The 14,781-nt window shown below is 41.0% G+C and overlaps 2 protein-coding genes across 3 annotated transcripts in view; one reads left to right on the top strand and one right to left on the bottom strand.

Annotated features, from left to right (window-relative positions):
- NDUFAF2 (NADH:ubiquinone oxidoreductase complex assembly factor 2) overlaps nt 1-10,069 on the bottom strand; it is a 45,720-nt gene extending 35,651 nt beyond the window's left edge. Inside the window, exon 1 of the mRNA XM_027634462.1 lies at nt 9,844-10,069. Within this exon, the coding sequence (XP_027490263.1) occupies nt 9,844-9,970 (127 nt within the window). The 5' untranslated portion in view covers nt 9,971-10,069. The remainder of the gene's footprint in view (nt 1-9,843) is intronic.
- A 10-nt stretch (nt 10,070-10,079) lies between these two features.
- The window catches only part of ERCC8 (ERCC excision repair 8, CSA ubiquitin ligase complex subunit), a 24,141-nt gene continuing 19,439 nt past the window's right edge, over nt 10,080-14,781 (top strand). The window contains exons 1-3 of one of the 2 annotated variants that reach the window (XM_027634460.1): nt 10,080-10,255; nt 12,105-12,200; nt 12,350-12,451. In XM_027634460.1, coding sequence (XP_027490261.1) covers nt 10,179-10,255; nt 12,105-12,200; nt 12,350-12,451 — 275 coding nt within the window. In that variant the 5' untranslated portion in view covers nt 10,080-10,178. Of the gene's footprint in view, nt 10,256-10,542; nt 10,845-12,104; nt 12,201-12,349; nt 12,452-14,781 lie in introns of those variants that run through there. The other variant, XM_027634459.1, reaches the window with a different exon arrangement.

Below are 14,781 nucleotides of genomic sequence, written 5' to 3'. Positions count from 1 at the left end.
GGCCAATGCTATCCTGGCCTGTATCAGCAATAGTGTGGCCAGCAGGATCAGGGAAATCATTGTGCCCCCGTACTGGGCACTGGGCCTCTCACTACAAGAAAGACATTGAGGTGTTCAAGTATGTCCAGAGAAGGGCAAAGAAGCTGGGTAAGAGTCATAGTCTTATGAGGAGGAGTTGAGTGAGCTGGGGTTGTTCAGCCTGGAGAAAAGGAGGCTCAGGAGTGACCTTATCACTCTCCACAACTATGTTAAGGGAGGTTGTGGCCAGGTGGGGATCAGTCTCTTCTCCTAGGCAGCTAGAGACAGGATGAGAGGACATAGTCTTAAGCTGCATCAGGGGACATTCAGGTTGGACATCAGGAAGAGTTTCTTCACAGCTGTTAAGTATTGGAATGGGCTGCCCAGGAAGGTTGTGGAGTCATCATCCCTGGAAGTGTTCAAGAAACAACTGGACATGGCACTTAGTGCTATGGTTTAGCTGACGCAGTCAAATTTAAAATCAAATTTAAAGTCAAATCAAAGGTTGGACTCGAGGAACTCAGACGTGTTTTTCAACCTTAGAGATTCCATAATTCTATATCACTGCAACTAAACACTGATTTTTCATATGTTATTGCTTTTGTAATCTGCAGTGAGCTCTTCAAAGTGCAATTGCTTTTGCTGCATAACGTATCACCCAGATTGAAAAGCTATTTTGTCATTCCACAATTTATTTCTGTATAAACACACATACACACAATTACTTTAGAGGTAGGTTGTTTATTCCATAATCGCTCCAGAAAGTAATACTCAGCTGTCAATGCCTGTTGTTCCTGAAACAACATTGCCACCACCTGGATAAGCTTCCAACTACCAGGTATTGCTGGACTGTGAGTGTGTGTATCCGGAAAAAACCTTCTTATGTGAAAAAAACACAAACCACCAAACACTTTCTCCATAGGCTTATTTTCACATCCAAGATAATTAAGTCTTCTAAAATTTTGTTTTCTATTTGTTGATCAAAATTCAAATTCTATGTTTCATTAGTATCTTAACATTAGGTATGTAAAACTAAAACAAATGTATCAGCTTTCCAGCAACATTTGAAAAACTAGTTTGCAAAAGTACCTTTTATGTTCAGTAATATTCTGTACAATTACCTGTAACACCCAATAATCAGCTTACAAATGCTTCATACAATCATAATAAATTTCTGCCTCCTCCTCAGATATCACTCCTGTTATCTAGAAAGCTAGCATTCAGAGTCAAAAGAAAACCATAGCTCTAACCTCAGAAGACATGCTTTGGAGAGATGTCGCTCCTTCCACTCTCTTAATCATCATAAATTACAGGGATAAATTACATCATCACATTACAGGAATGTTTCAGTCTAGTCTTCAACGCAAAACTATATTTTATAGCATACTTTTAAGAAAAGTAGAAATTCTCTACACTTCTGATACACAGGAAGGCAACAGGCCACTTCCTAAAACAGAAAATAAGGAATTACTAAAACTATCACAGAGGATTCCTTTAACCTCAACAGAACCATAAGTCTTCCTAACTTTCATAAAATGGTGTATACACTTCTATCGAAGTCTGCATTCAATCAGATTTAGGACAACTTACATGTATTATGCAATGGAATGCTTAGTACTTTTCCTTATACAGATTCTTTTTTATTTGCACATTTCTGGTTTGTTGAGAACTTTGTTCACAAGATACAGGCCTTTTATGCAAATGTGAGTGGGCATTTCACATTAAGAAAATGTTTCCCACAGTAGTCAGTGCTTGCATTCAATTATTAGCAACAAAATTTACATCTGAAACTTGGTAATGCCACTTGTATTTCTAGATATTTATAAGGTATTTATAAGAGTACCAAGAAACTTTGGCTTACCAGTTTCCTTCTTAAAGTTCGCAGCATCGGAAGCTCAGGCCACATATGGCCCCCTAATGCAGAGCTTATGCAACATGCGAAAAACCTATGGAATACAGAATGCTTTGGGCTTTATCCAGCTGTTCCTGGTAAGCTGCAGGTCCAAAATAAGTCAAACCTGAGTCTGCTGTTCCCCCAAAGGTAACCTCAAAACTTGAACCGTGTTTTTAACACTGACACATAATCTTCGAAATCAACTACCCTCTTGATGATGACCTACTGTTCTTATAAAAACTTGCATATGCTGGTACTTCACAGTACTCATTTTAACTCTTAATCATTATAATAGATGAGAGAACAAATGAAAAAATTGAAAAAGTTTAAATAAAAGCTGCTCATTAATCAGCCTTTCAAAAAAAACATTATATACCACATCTTAAGTATTTAGTGCCTCATCTTCCTGCATTTTTTTAAATAAACCAGTTACTAAGAGTTTTTATAAATTATTTTCAATGAAAAATGGAACCAGCTATTTCCAGTAAGATATATTTGGTTGCAATAAACTGTATGAGGAATTTGTTTTGCAATTTAAAAAATATTTTCTGCAGAAAGCAAAATTAATCATGTACCAAAGCCATGGCAATGCCATGACAGTATGTTATATATTAAGAAAAAATAAATAAATTATGTTGATAAATCTAGTCTATTTAGTGAAATACTTGTCCAAAATACTGAAATGAGTCATCAATCAGTACTACCCAATTGTCTATTCCCATCTTTTATCACACCCAGTTTAAGACTGGCAACTGAAGAGTCATTTCTGAGTTAATGAGCTATGCTGGGTGTTCCTCTAACGGCAAGCATAGTGTAGTTGTACCACTTAATCACTGTCATCACTTTAAGGTAATCTTGTAAAAAAACACCACTTACAGAATGTCATTAAGCAGAGAATCATCTTTACTTCCAGATAAGCCTGTCTCACTATATTTAGTGCGGAATGTCTTACCTGACTTAGAAGATGAGAAGTTGTTTTTCCCACTTGAAAATAAAAGTCTCTGATAAACATTAAACATGATTTCAGAAAATTAACTATTCCAGTTTTGAATTCTCCTGTATTCCTGTGGCCAGAACAGTTAATTTTTAAGGATCTTTTCTCTATATATTGACACTAAAATTTTTCTTAACTCCTTTTCTATTTCTAGCCATTATTTTTTCTACTGAATTTACTGACTTCTTATTCTCACAGTCTAGGGATTTTAAACATTCACTTTCTTTCAAGAGAAATAAGATAATCAGACTGAAACAGCAAAGTCTTACATCTTGTTATAGGTTAGAAATCCAGGAGAATTTTTTCTTCCCCCTGCCCCCCACTGTAGGAAAGATGAGTTTGAGTGGAAAGGGGGAAAGGAGTTAATTAGCCTTACAAAAGAACTAGCTAGCCAGACTGCATTCCTAACAGATGGCCCATCAGAGACTGGGGGGAGAGGGGAGGAGTTTTGGGAGGGGGTGGCTGGGCTCTTCTTGGAAGGGGAGAGGTTGGTTGGCTGAGTTCTCTCTCTTGGACGGAGATGGGGGCCTGCATGTGGGCATTTGGAGAGAAGGCCTGGAGATCTGTCTTTCTGGCTTCCCGTCCTGATCAGCCCTGGCTGCTGGCCTCAACTTGCCTATGAGCTGTCTTTTGTCTCCAGCCCGGACCTGCTGCGTTTTCATTGGAGAGTCTCTGTGCTTGCTGGGAGAAAAGGAGGAGCTTTGAAACACCGTCATCTGAGAACAACAGTGAGTCCCGTGGGGGGTGAGCTGCTTTTCCTCCTGCCCTTCTTCCACTGGGGGAAAGGTCTCTGTTTTTTTTTCGGCTTCTCCCGTGACACGAGACCAACCCCCAGACCCCTCCCTGTGCGGTGACCGCCAGAGCCCAACAGCGCCCCCTGCAGGTCAACACAGGGTACTGCAGGCTCTGCACCTCCAGTGACCCAACAGCGCCCCCTGCCGACCGTGATTAGAACTGCGCTGAAGGACAGAGAAGTATTCATTCAGACCTTTTTTTTTTTTCCTTTTGTTTAAAGGGGACTTTTTTTGGGTACAGTACTATTGCCTAGGGGGGTTTTTTTGTGTTCTGTTACTGTTCTTGCCAACATACATATATCTTAATAAATGGTCGTTATTTCTTCTGTTTTTTTCCGCACTTCCTCGATTAAAGCCCCTTAATTTTGAATTTACAATTGCTGAGAGAGAGGAGTTTGGTTTGTCTCATAACTCATCCTCTTTAGCAAACTTTCCAGTCTCTTCAAACTGAGACACATCTGTCTTCCCTTCCTCTCCAAAATGCCAATCCTTTCTATATTCACTTAAGAGACTACAATACTCTTGCAAACTCATATCTTTTTGCCATTACTCATTAGAACTTTTGGAATTAAGGCAAAATACATTTACAGTGTTAAAACCAGCACTTGCACATCGCTGACAATGGATACCACTTCTTTACAACAACTTATTTAAATTGCTAGCTCTTCTAATAACCTGGTTACTCAGAGACAGTCAAAACCAGGAACACAAGTCAACTTTCCTTTGACAGCAAACATGTAAAGGTGGTCTCAGGGTACAGTTGCTACATCTTGAGTTTGACCTGGACATTCAAGAGCTTAGGATATTGGTGAGACTACATCTACTGTAGTGACTTGAATCAAAGCAGGTGAGGATTTGTGGTGAATCCTGTGATGCCTCTATTTACCACATGATTACTTAGATCTCAAAGTAGTTTCTATACGCACAACTTTCCATTTTTAAGAAAATATCCTCACTTATAAAGCATTTCAAAAAATAACAGGATATTAGGTGCAAAGGCAATCTGAAAGCCATATCTGAAGCACATACCTAACACTTTTTTACTTTTTTTGAGATCTCCAACTCTGTATTGCAGTCACTTAGCCCAGCAAAACACACTAAGTTTAACCTGAAGAAAACTCTCAGAATCACAAGTGATGGGGGTGTGAGGAAACTCAGGACCAACTACTTGTATCTACTACTCCCTACTAATGCAGAAAAGGCCTCAGGTTCCCAGAATGTCCTGTACTCTGGACTGAGTGTAGGAGAGCACAATTCACAACTGACAGAAACAAAACATTCTTTGCATCACACACTTCATGTATTTCTATTCCAAACCCCTGCTGAAGACTAGGGCAGGCCAAAAGAAAGGTGTGAGACAGCTTTTGCTTGAAGGAAAAGGCAGTGTAGGTACTACCTATACCATCCACTCTCACCTCCTGCTGAAGGTGGGAGATCCCTGCTGGTCTGAAACAAAGCCCAGCCTGTCCTGATAGACCCACCATGTCTAAGTCAAGAGACAGAAGGCAGGACCTGTCTCTTCTGCATGCTCTTTCTGCAATATTTGATCAAGTACAGTACAAAGGGATCAAGCACATTAGGCCCATCACTGTGCTAGAGCTACTCAGTCCTCCCCAAATCCACAGGACAGACAGCAAACACAGTGCAGACATACTGCAGTGACCTTGCAGTGGAACCTGTACTCAACAGCTGACTGTCTCTACAGGGCTTCCTTTACAACTCATTTTCTTTCCAGTGCTGTTCCCATCCTGAACTGGTCTCTATATATCAGGGCACTGGGTAAGATATGAACGATATATGATGCAGATTTTCCTAATGTACAACAAATAACACTTTCCAACACTTTAAAAGAGAGCATTGCTCTCTCAGCACTTTTAAATTCTTAGTTTCTTTAAAAATTGAGCTCCAGAAATTTTCTGCATTTTATTTTCTATAGATGTTCCTCAATTTCTATTACCTTCCCCTATCCATATCCTTAAACTTCTTCAAAAGTTATAAAAGCCCACAAATGCTGGTGTGACCCTGCTGTACAGAACTGTGACCAATGCAGGATGCTGCTCAAAAATGTTGGGAGAGCCAGTTAGTTACCAAAACCCAAGGCAGTAGGTGCTACCATCTGTAATCACTTCCCTAGTGTCAGAATAAACTGCTTTCTCCTCAGTCACAAGATCATACAAACCTGAGGGAAGACTGGCATACTTCCCTGCTCTGGAATAGGTGAAACCTAGAACCTTTTCTATACTGACACTGCAGGGATTGCCATCCACAGAAGTAAAAGCATAAATTACAGTGGAGATTCCAGTGGGTGGGGAAATTTAATGGACGTAGAATTGCCTACATCCAAGTAATCCCACATAACAAGGGACTGTAGCAAGAGGCTGGCTAGGTTCAGAGAAAACTGTATCTTAAAATAATAATAATACGCATTCACAAGACAATCCATTTTGTAAGGAAAGTGAGTGAAGGTCTGTCAGTTGGAAATGGAAGAAGAAAATGGGTATCCAAATTAGGACGTCACAAAAATGAAATTTATAACAGTACTAATATGATACATGCTGTACTATATGCTGTCAGTTGTGGAGATCCACATTCTGTGTATGTCTCGATTCCACAATCAGTATAAATACGTCTTAATTCCAGTGGGTCCCCTAGTAGAATTGTATGACAATTTGACAGTGACTTGCCATGACATGCTCCCAGCTACTCCCAGTTTCCTCCTGCACAGTTTGACGTGCAAATGTAATAAAAATACTTCATCCAAATGCCTCATAAAGATTTATAGTAGTTTTGAACTTTGATAGGTGGATCCCCTGCATCTGGCAGGGTAACATTTCAGACTATTCCAAGAACAGTTGCCAACCTGCTTTGCACTGACATAGCTAATTCATAATCCATATTCTTAAATTTTGCACACCAAAAGATCTAAACACTGCAGTATTATCCACTCAGAAAAAAAATTTGATATGAACCTATCTTGAATTAATTTCACATCAGTTTTCACTGATCTTAAGATATTCACAGGATATTTCCTATCTGTTTTCTGAATTTATTGAAACCCATTCCCCTGATGCTGTTCTCATTCTAGTTATTTTCATCCCTCTTTAATGACTGTTACAACTCACATCCCACGGTCAAGAATATCTAACAGTGAGTTCCATTAATTATTATAACACAGAACAAAATCAACAGAATCAAAAGCAAAGTTTGAACACTTTCACAAAAGAAAAAACCCATCACCATCAATTTTTTCTTAGTGAGGGGTTAAGATTTTTTTTTTAGATCCTCTAAAACCAGAGCTAGAGCACAGTGACAAATATACAGAAAATAAGCAGAATTTTCACAAGTAGTATTTTCACACATAATCATCGTAGTATTTCCCATATGCATGCTCCTGTTCTCTAGTTACACCAAAAAAAAAAACAACAAAAAAACAGTAAGGGAGAATTAACCAACAGTCAATGACCACATTTATGAAAGATGTGCTGAAATTTTTGAGTATCTGAAATTTCAGTTTGTAAAGCTAAATTACAGAAACTTTTCCCTTAGTTTGATTCCAAAGTTGGGAGAGGAGCATGGGAAGAGTGAATCAAACATTAGCTCTTTGCCAGATTTCTTATTCTGCTTTTTAATATTGTTTTTAATATACAGTTTTCCCCAGATAATATGCACTTGACTGGGTCAGATTGAAGAAACTGAAAATCTTAATAGCAAACTATTAGAGAAATAAAAGTAAGTATGGCTAGGCATTATTAGAGACTCTGTAAAAGTTCTAGCTCTTCACTATGTTTCAAGCTATCTTGCATACCTTTTGCTATCTAAGAGCTCATCCTCTTAATTTCCACTTCTGTGCCAGTTTTAGCTTGCAATTTATTCTTCATCAATTCATTTTATGCTATGGTTTTAATTAAGTCTTCTACAGGAAGTAGAAAACTATTTGCTATGTCAAATAAATAACCATGAAAAGTTAGCAGCAGTGAGAAACAAAATAGAGGAAAGAGAAGATCTCTCCTTTTTGGTGACAGCAAAACATTGTGCCAGTGCGAGCTGGTGGTGCAGAACTTTCAATGTATCAAGTGAAAGAAAGTTGAACAAACAGAAGAATGAGAGAGAAACATCTAATAACAGAGGCATACTGATAATTCAGCAGATCTTCATTATGTCATCTGTATCACTAAAATAAATTTAATGTGCAAGAATCTTAAGATTCATATAAGTGCTACTCTCACTGACTTCAGTCAGAGGTGCAACTGCAGAGCATTTCAGAGCCATCCCCTCCTGCTCAAAGGAAAATCAGAGCAACTTCCGCTCTGGAGTGTAATACTCAGCATTTTTACTGAAGAAAAATTAGGAAACACAAAGGCTGCCACAATGTGGTCTTAGACACAATTAGTTCAATTCATTACTAACCTTAAAAGCCTCTTATACTCTGCTCCTGCAGAGTTCAGTAGCTATGTCCCACCTGGCCTGTCCTCCTATGGCACCACAACTACCATTCCAAACACAGAGATAAACCCCAAAGTTGCAGCATTGGGGTTTCACTGTGAAAGGCATGCCACCATAAATTCAAATATCGAGAAAAAGACTACCAGTAGTTCTGATAAAATAAGTCATTTTTACTGTTAATAAGGACTGGCACTGCATTAATCACGCAGAAGAAACGTGACTGTAGTTTTTACTGCTTCCTGTATGCTAAAAGACAAAGCCTTTTGTACACTCCTCAAAGTCACCATGAACTCCAGCAGTGATGAGATCAAAATCTGAAAGCAAGAGGAAGAAAACCTGGAAGCACTACAGTACCACATTAACCCTGAGGAAAAACACACTGCTGACAAAACGGTGTTCACAATATCTTCCCAGACACTTGTCTGAGTAGACTTAAAGTCACTGCCAGTTGTTCATGAAGTTGCACAGCAAAATAAGTCAGGGGAACTGCTCTGAAGAAAAATAACTCCAGCAGACCTTAAGTTTCTGAAGGGAAGGTGTGCACCCGTTCCCTTTCTCCCTTTATGGAAGGGTACCAACTTAAGTGACTGCACTATCTCAGACTTTCTGCTTCTCCTTGTACTCTGAAAAATACCATGTAAAAAGCCTCCACAGTCTCAGAACACTCTAGCTGATGGAAAAGATATGGAGTACAGCAAGCAGATAAACAAGCCTATGCAGGGAGAGAAAAGAGGAGTGTAAAACATTATAGCATGTGCATCTGGACAACTTCAGGAAACCTGCCTTCCATAAATTGTACATAGTGCAGAACACACAGGGCATCCGTAGAGACCAATGTGATGTGTAAGTGCATCTGGACTCCTGGAACACAGGCAGAAACCTAGAAAAGTATTTTTCTGCACAAGTGGGATGAATGTACATTTAAAAAATTATTTCACAGAATCGCAGAATCAATTAGGTTGAAAAAGACCTCTGAGATCACGGAGTCCAACTTACAAGTGAACACACCACCACCACCACTAAGTCCCACATCCAGTCCTTCCTTAAACACCTTCAGGGATGGTGACTCCACCACCTCCCTGGGCAGCCCATTCCAATCTCTAATCACCCTTTAAGTGAAGAAATTCTTCTCAATGTCCAACCTGAACCTCCCCTGGAGCAGCTTAAGGTTATTTCCTCTCGTCCTGCCGCTGGTTGACTGCAAGAAGAGACCGATGCTCATCTGGCTACAGCCTCCTTTCAGGTAGTTGTAGAGATCGATAAGTCTACCCGATCCTCCTCTTCTCCAGGCTAAACAACCCCAGCTCCCTCAGCCTGTCCTCACAGGACTTGTGCTCCAGTCTCTTCACCAGCCTCACTGCCCTTCTTTGGACCCTATCCTTCAAAGCACATGCAAAAGCGCTCCTAATTACCACAAACCACTGCTGCCTACCCCTCCCCCCTACAGAGCGGTGGCTGCGCTCTGAAACCCTCAGACGATGGGCTTTAGGGGTTTTTCTGGCATTAGGGCACCAGCCTGAGAAACCGCTCGTGTTTCCCGAAGCACGGGACGGGCCCGTCCTTCCCTCACTTCCCTTCCCTTCCCTTCGTTCAGCACCCGCTATTTTGTTTCCGTCAACCGCCGCGAAGCCGCTGCGCCCAGCGCTGAGCAGGACACGGACCGCGGGACACGGCCCCCCCCGCGCCTACCCGGTGTTTACCTGCGCGGGTCTCGTGCTTGGGCACCCGGTAATACTTGTTGCCGAACTGGTCGGTGCCAACCAGCTCCTTGGCGGGGCCCAAGAGCCGGAGCCGCAAGGCGCGGAGCGCCCGCCACGCGAGGCTCATCTCAGGATACCTCCGGCCGAGGCTGCGGCGTCGGACACACGCTCAGGGACACACAGCCCTCATCTATCCCGTCCCTGTCGAGCGCTTCCACCCCCAGCCCTACCCCGCTCCGGCCTATGGGCGGCGGGCGCTCCAGCAACGCCGCTCGCCATTGGCGCAGGCCGGCCCAAGACGGCTGCGCGGCGGGGCGTGGGGCGGTGCTCCCGCCATGTTGGGGCTGCTGTCCGCTCGCCAGCTTGGGTTGGACGATCCCGCGCGGCTGCGCCGGGCCGAGCGCACCCGCAGGTACCGCGGCGGGGCGGGGCGGGAGGCGATACGCGGGGGGCACCGGAGCGGCAGCGACTGGCTCCGCCCTGCCGGGGAGCCCTGACCGGCCCCCGTGGGGGTTGCGGGGAGAGCCGAAGTGGAGGAGCCGCCAGCCGCCTCGGCGGCGGCTCCGGCAGCGGCTCCCCGCGCCCCACCGGGGAGCGGCGTGGGTTTGCGTTTCGGAGCGTCCGTGGGTTTGCAGTGTCGTGCGTGGGTCTGAGCCATGGCAAGAGAGCACTGCAGTGCCCATTGTCTCATCCCCGCTCGCGGCTGTGCTCCACCTGTGGAGTGGCGAGGTGTCTGTAGTGCTCTGCGCCCGCATCGGGTCGTCGACCCTCTTCCCAAACCCGGCCTGCTGGTTGATTGCAGGAGAACCAGATGCACGCTTTTATTGGGTTCCCGGCAGCTTCTGTGGGAAGTGGTGGCTGCGTAGACAGGCTTGTTAATATTCATGGGTTATAAAGTGATAATATTTCTTCAACGTCAGAATGAGAATCAGTTTTGCAGCTGTGTTTCAAGGCAAATCCAGTAAAGCCTGCGTCAGTTCAGTCGCTCACGGGACTCCATTGTAGGGATTTGTGCTTGTGATTTTGGGAGCTGTATCATTGTAAAAAGAATGTTTTATATCGAAACATTGATTTAAAATGTTTCGGGAAACTCCTTTCAGCGAGCATTGTGACAGTATGGTTACATCCTTTCTGTGTCCCCAGTGCTCATGTAGCATTCAGTGTTAAGAATGTTTGACATAAAAAACAGCTATAGTCTTCAGTGGATTTTATTTATAGCTGCATTTTAAAGTCATATGTTTTAAAACAAGTTCCGCAGGGGCATTCACTAAAATTCAATCCGGAGCTCAGAGGTTTTAAACTAGATATCTAGTATAAGTCAAAATTCTTATTCTAAGCGAATTCTTCCATAATTATATTTCATGTCTGTTAAAAGACCTTAAATAACTTGCTGCTTTTAGTATATATCTACAGAGGTGCTGTTTGGGGACCTACCTGTAACAGCCTAAGGTTTTCACATCAGGATTTTTGCCAGTTGATCTTAAGTAGGGTCACTCTGCCTCACAGCTTTTCAGTTGCCTACTTAATTACTTTGTTCTTCTTTATGCTTTTGACAAAATGGTGCTGTACAGAGCTCTGATTATCTTGTAAGGCTAAATTTTTTACCAGGTAGTATGGTTTAAGGAAGCAGAATCTCTGTTATTCTGACCATATAACATATTAGCATATTTAAAAATACAGTTTACTAATTGCAGTTCAGAAGAGTTTGTCTTGGAAGCTTCATCATGTGGGTAGCCTAGTTTTTATTTATTTTGTTCCAGAAAATCTAACACACAAACTTTGGTTCATTAAAGGAAAACTTGATTAACTTGATAAACCAGATGAGTTTGTCCACTAGGTGTCTGTAGTTCCAAGTAGGATGAAGCTTGAAAGAATGTTACATAAATAAACTTCAAAGTAACTAATATTTGTTGTGAATAGAAGACATCTGAATGCTTCTGTTGCCCAAAGTTTTCAAATTGCATCTGGTTTTGTTTCCTATGTTGACCGCAAATGCAATTTTCCTATTTAAGTATTTATTTCTCTCTTACCTTCCAAACATCGAAGTATTTTTTTTTCTGCCAACTTCACAAGACTTATTTCCATCCCTATATCATGTGGTTTTGCAAAAATGTTACAAGGATGAGTTAAATAAATTGAAAAGGGCAAAACTACAGTTTTAGCTGTTCAGAACTGCATAGTAACATTCAATAATTCTGTTCTTGTTGTTCATATCTCTGTTTTTCTTTTTTTTTTTTTATTTTTGTTTTCGTTGGTTTTAGGGTTCTAAGTCTGGAATTAAATAAAGATAGAGATGTGGAAAGAATACATGAGAGTGGTATCAACACACTTGATATTGAGCCTGTTGAGGGAAGATAGTAAGTATATACTTTAGTTGGTAAAAATGTATATGAGTACTTCATTGTGTTTTGGTACTATGGATTTATTTTCTTGTTGAACACTCAATTATACTGAGCATATTGAGACCATGAATTTTGTAACTTTGTGCTTTATTAACACTTTTCAGCATGTTATCTGGTGAATCAGATGGCGTTATTGTACTTTATGACCTTGAAAACTTGACCAGAAAACCAAGTTACACCTGTAAAGCACTTTTCTCTGTGGGAAGGTAAGTATTCCAAAATTATATTAAAAGTTCATAGTATAGCTCTTGTGTGGCTAGGATTGAACTCACAAATTAATGTGTGTTCTTATTTCTAGGATAGAAAGAATGTAGAAAATAATACCAGAAATCTTTGAAGGCTAGTGTGATGACTTATGTTTTTTGAAATGCAAAAAAAAAAAAGCAAGAAACTTTGTGGGGATTTACGTGATTTACTAAGTAGCAGGAGCTAATTGTTTCTTCTTGATTTGTCTACTCTAATAGTTACAATATGTGTACAATGACTCTGTGGTATTACTTGAACAGATCTAGAGCAGTTCAAAAATTAAAAGGGAGAATATAAATTTTACTTCTTTGGGAACTAAAGTAAGAGAGTCTTATGTTGCTGTAGACTGCACAAAAAGAAGTCCGAGCTAGTACTCCAATCACATTTTAACACTAGAAAAAGATAGGTGAGGAAAAAACCAACCAAACTCTCTTCTAGCTCACAGTTCCTTACCTCTGAGTTCTGTTATTGTTTCATGTTGAAGTTTGGTGACTGTGCAAGTTTCGAGCTGGCTTGCCGCCAAGTCTCCAAAACTCAGCAACAGAGCCTGCTTCCCAGAGAGGGGAGAAGAAAACCAAACAGCCAAAGGTATAGCAAAAGATATATATTTTTCGTATAAAACAGATATATACAGTGAGAATACTATATACATATAACCCCAGAAACCCTAAATAGCTTCCTAAAAGGGAGGAGGGGAACGGAGAAGGGAAAAAGGACAAACGAAAAGGGACAGAAGCAAAACAGGTATGCACAATTGAAAAACCCGGTAACCAGCAAAATAAAGAACTGGCACAATCTCACCACTTCCCTTGAGAAAAGCATGACAGCCAGACCGTGGCCCAGCACTCTCCCCTCCCACAGTGGCAGACAACAGCAGTCACTGTAGGCCTCAACTTCAGATAAGCAAGACCACGTAGGGATCTACTGTTCTCGAACCTCGCTGGAAAAGAAGAGAGTGAGGTCCCTCTGGTCACCTTTATTTATACCTCAGCTTACGTAAAGGAATAGCATGGAATACGTCCTTGGTCACTCCCCTAGTTCCCTCCTGGTTACAAGCCGGTCTCCAGGAAGGCCTAGGGTGAAAACTATCACAGTGACTCTATGCCAGTAACTATGAGAAAAAGGTTTTGATACTGTTTTAGAAATATTCCTTTTATCCCCCAAATATATATAATATTTATATTTGAATAAATATGCTTTTAAGCAGAAGGAAAATTATCTACATAACCCTGTTCACCTGATGGGAAAAAAGATCTAACACCTATTTGCAATTGTTGATTTTATTTCCTCTCTCCCTGGTTGCAGCTATTTTAAGTTCATCTGGTTGTTCACCAGGCACAGCAGTAATTTATATAGAACTTCTTAAGAGCATGTTCAAATGAAGACAGATGTGTTATTAAAAAAATGGGGCATATTTTTCTAAAGAACAGGGTACTACCATGCTGTGTGTAATCTTTATAAAGAGTCTAAACCTTTATTGATTTGTCAGACTTTCTCTGCAGGCAGTATAAATTTTTCCATTATGGCCATAAAGTCTTTTAGCAAAATCTGGTTTTTCCCTGTATTTGGATTTTAGGGTTATCTAGTAAGTTGGAACTTCGAGACAGTAAGATATATCCTACAGTGTTAAAGATTAGTAGCTATATTTTCCCCTTATTTTTCCCAGTCTAGAAATTAATTGAGGTCTAAGAGCTTCATGAGCCAGATATACAAGAGCAGAACAGATTTGTTACAATAAAATTCTGTAATGCTATTTTGGACCATAAGAAGGAAAAAGGCTAATAGAACATGCATCAAAACAGATGAGTTGGGACAGCTGCATGTCAGCTGCATGTGTTTGTGGCTGGGACTTCTTGCACGAAATTATTTTAAATTGTAATTAAGAACATGTAGTGACTATACATCCCCAACTCTCAAAACTGAAACAAGTTCTGAAACAGATGCAGCAAAACGAAGAAATTCATTCTAAGAGGACACAACATAAAAGTTGTCATAGAATCATAGAATCAGCCGGGTTGGAAGGGACCTCCGAGATCATCAAGTCCAACCCTTGATCCACTACCGCTGTGGTTACTAGACCATGGCAGTAAGTGCCACATCCAGTCTCTTTTTAAAAACCTTCACGGACGGAAAATCCACTACTTCCCTGGGCAGCCCATTCCAATGTCTGATCACCCTCTCTGTAAAGAAATTCTTTCTAATATCTAACCTAAACCTCCCCTGGCACAACTTGAGACCATGCCCTCTTGTCTTGCTGATAGTTGCCTGGGAAAAGAGACCAACCCCCACC

This window comes from Corapipo altera, unplaced genomic scaffold (genome assembly GCF_003945725.1).
Source record: "Corapipo altera isolate COAL_440 unplaced genomic scaffold, ASM394572v1 61411, whole genome shotgun sequence".
NCBI lineage: Eukaryota > Metazoa > Chordata > Aves > Passeriformes > Pipridae > Corapipo > Corapipo altera.
This window is presented reverse-complemented; position numbering and strand designations above follow the sequence as displayed.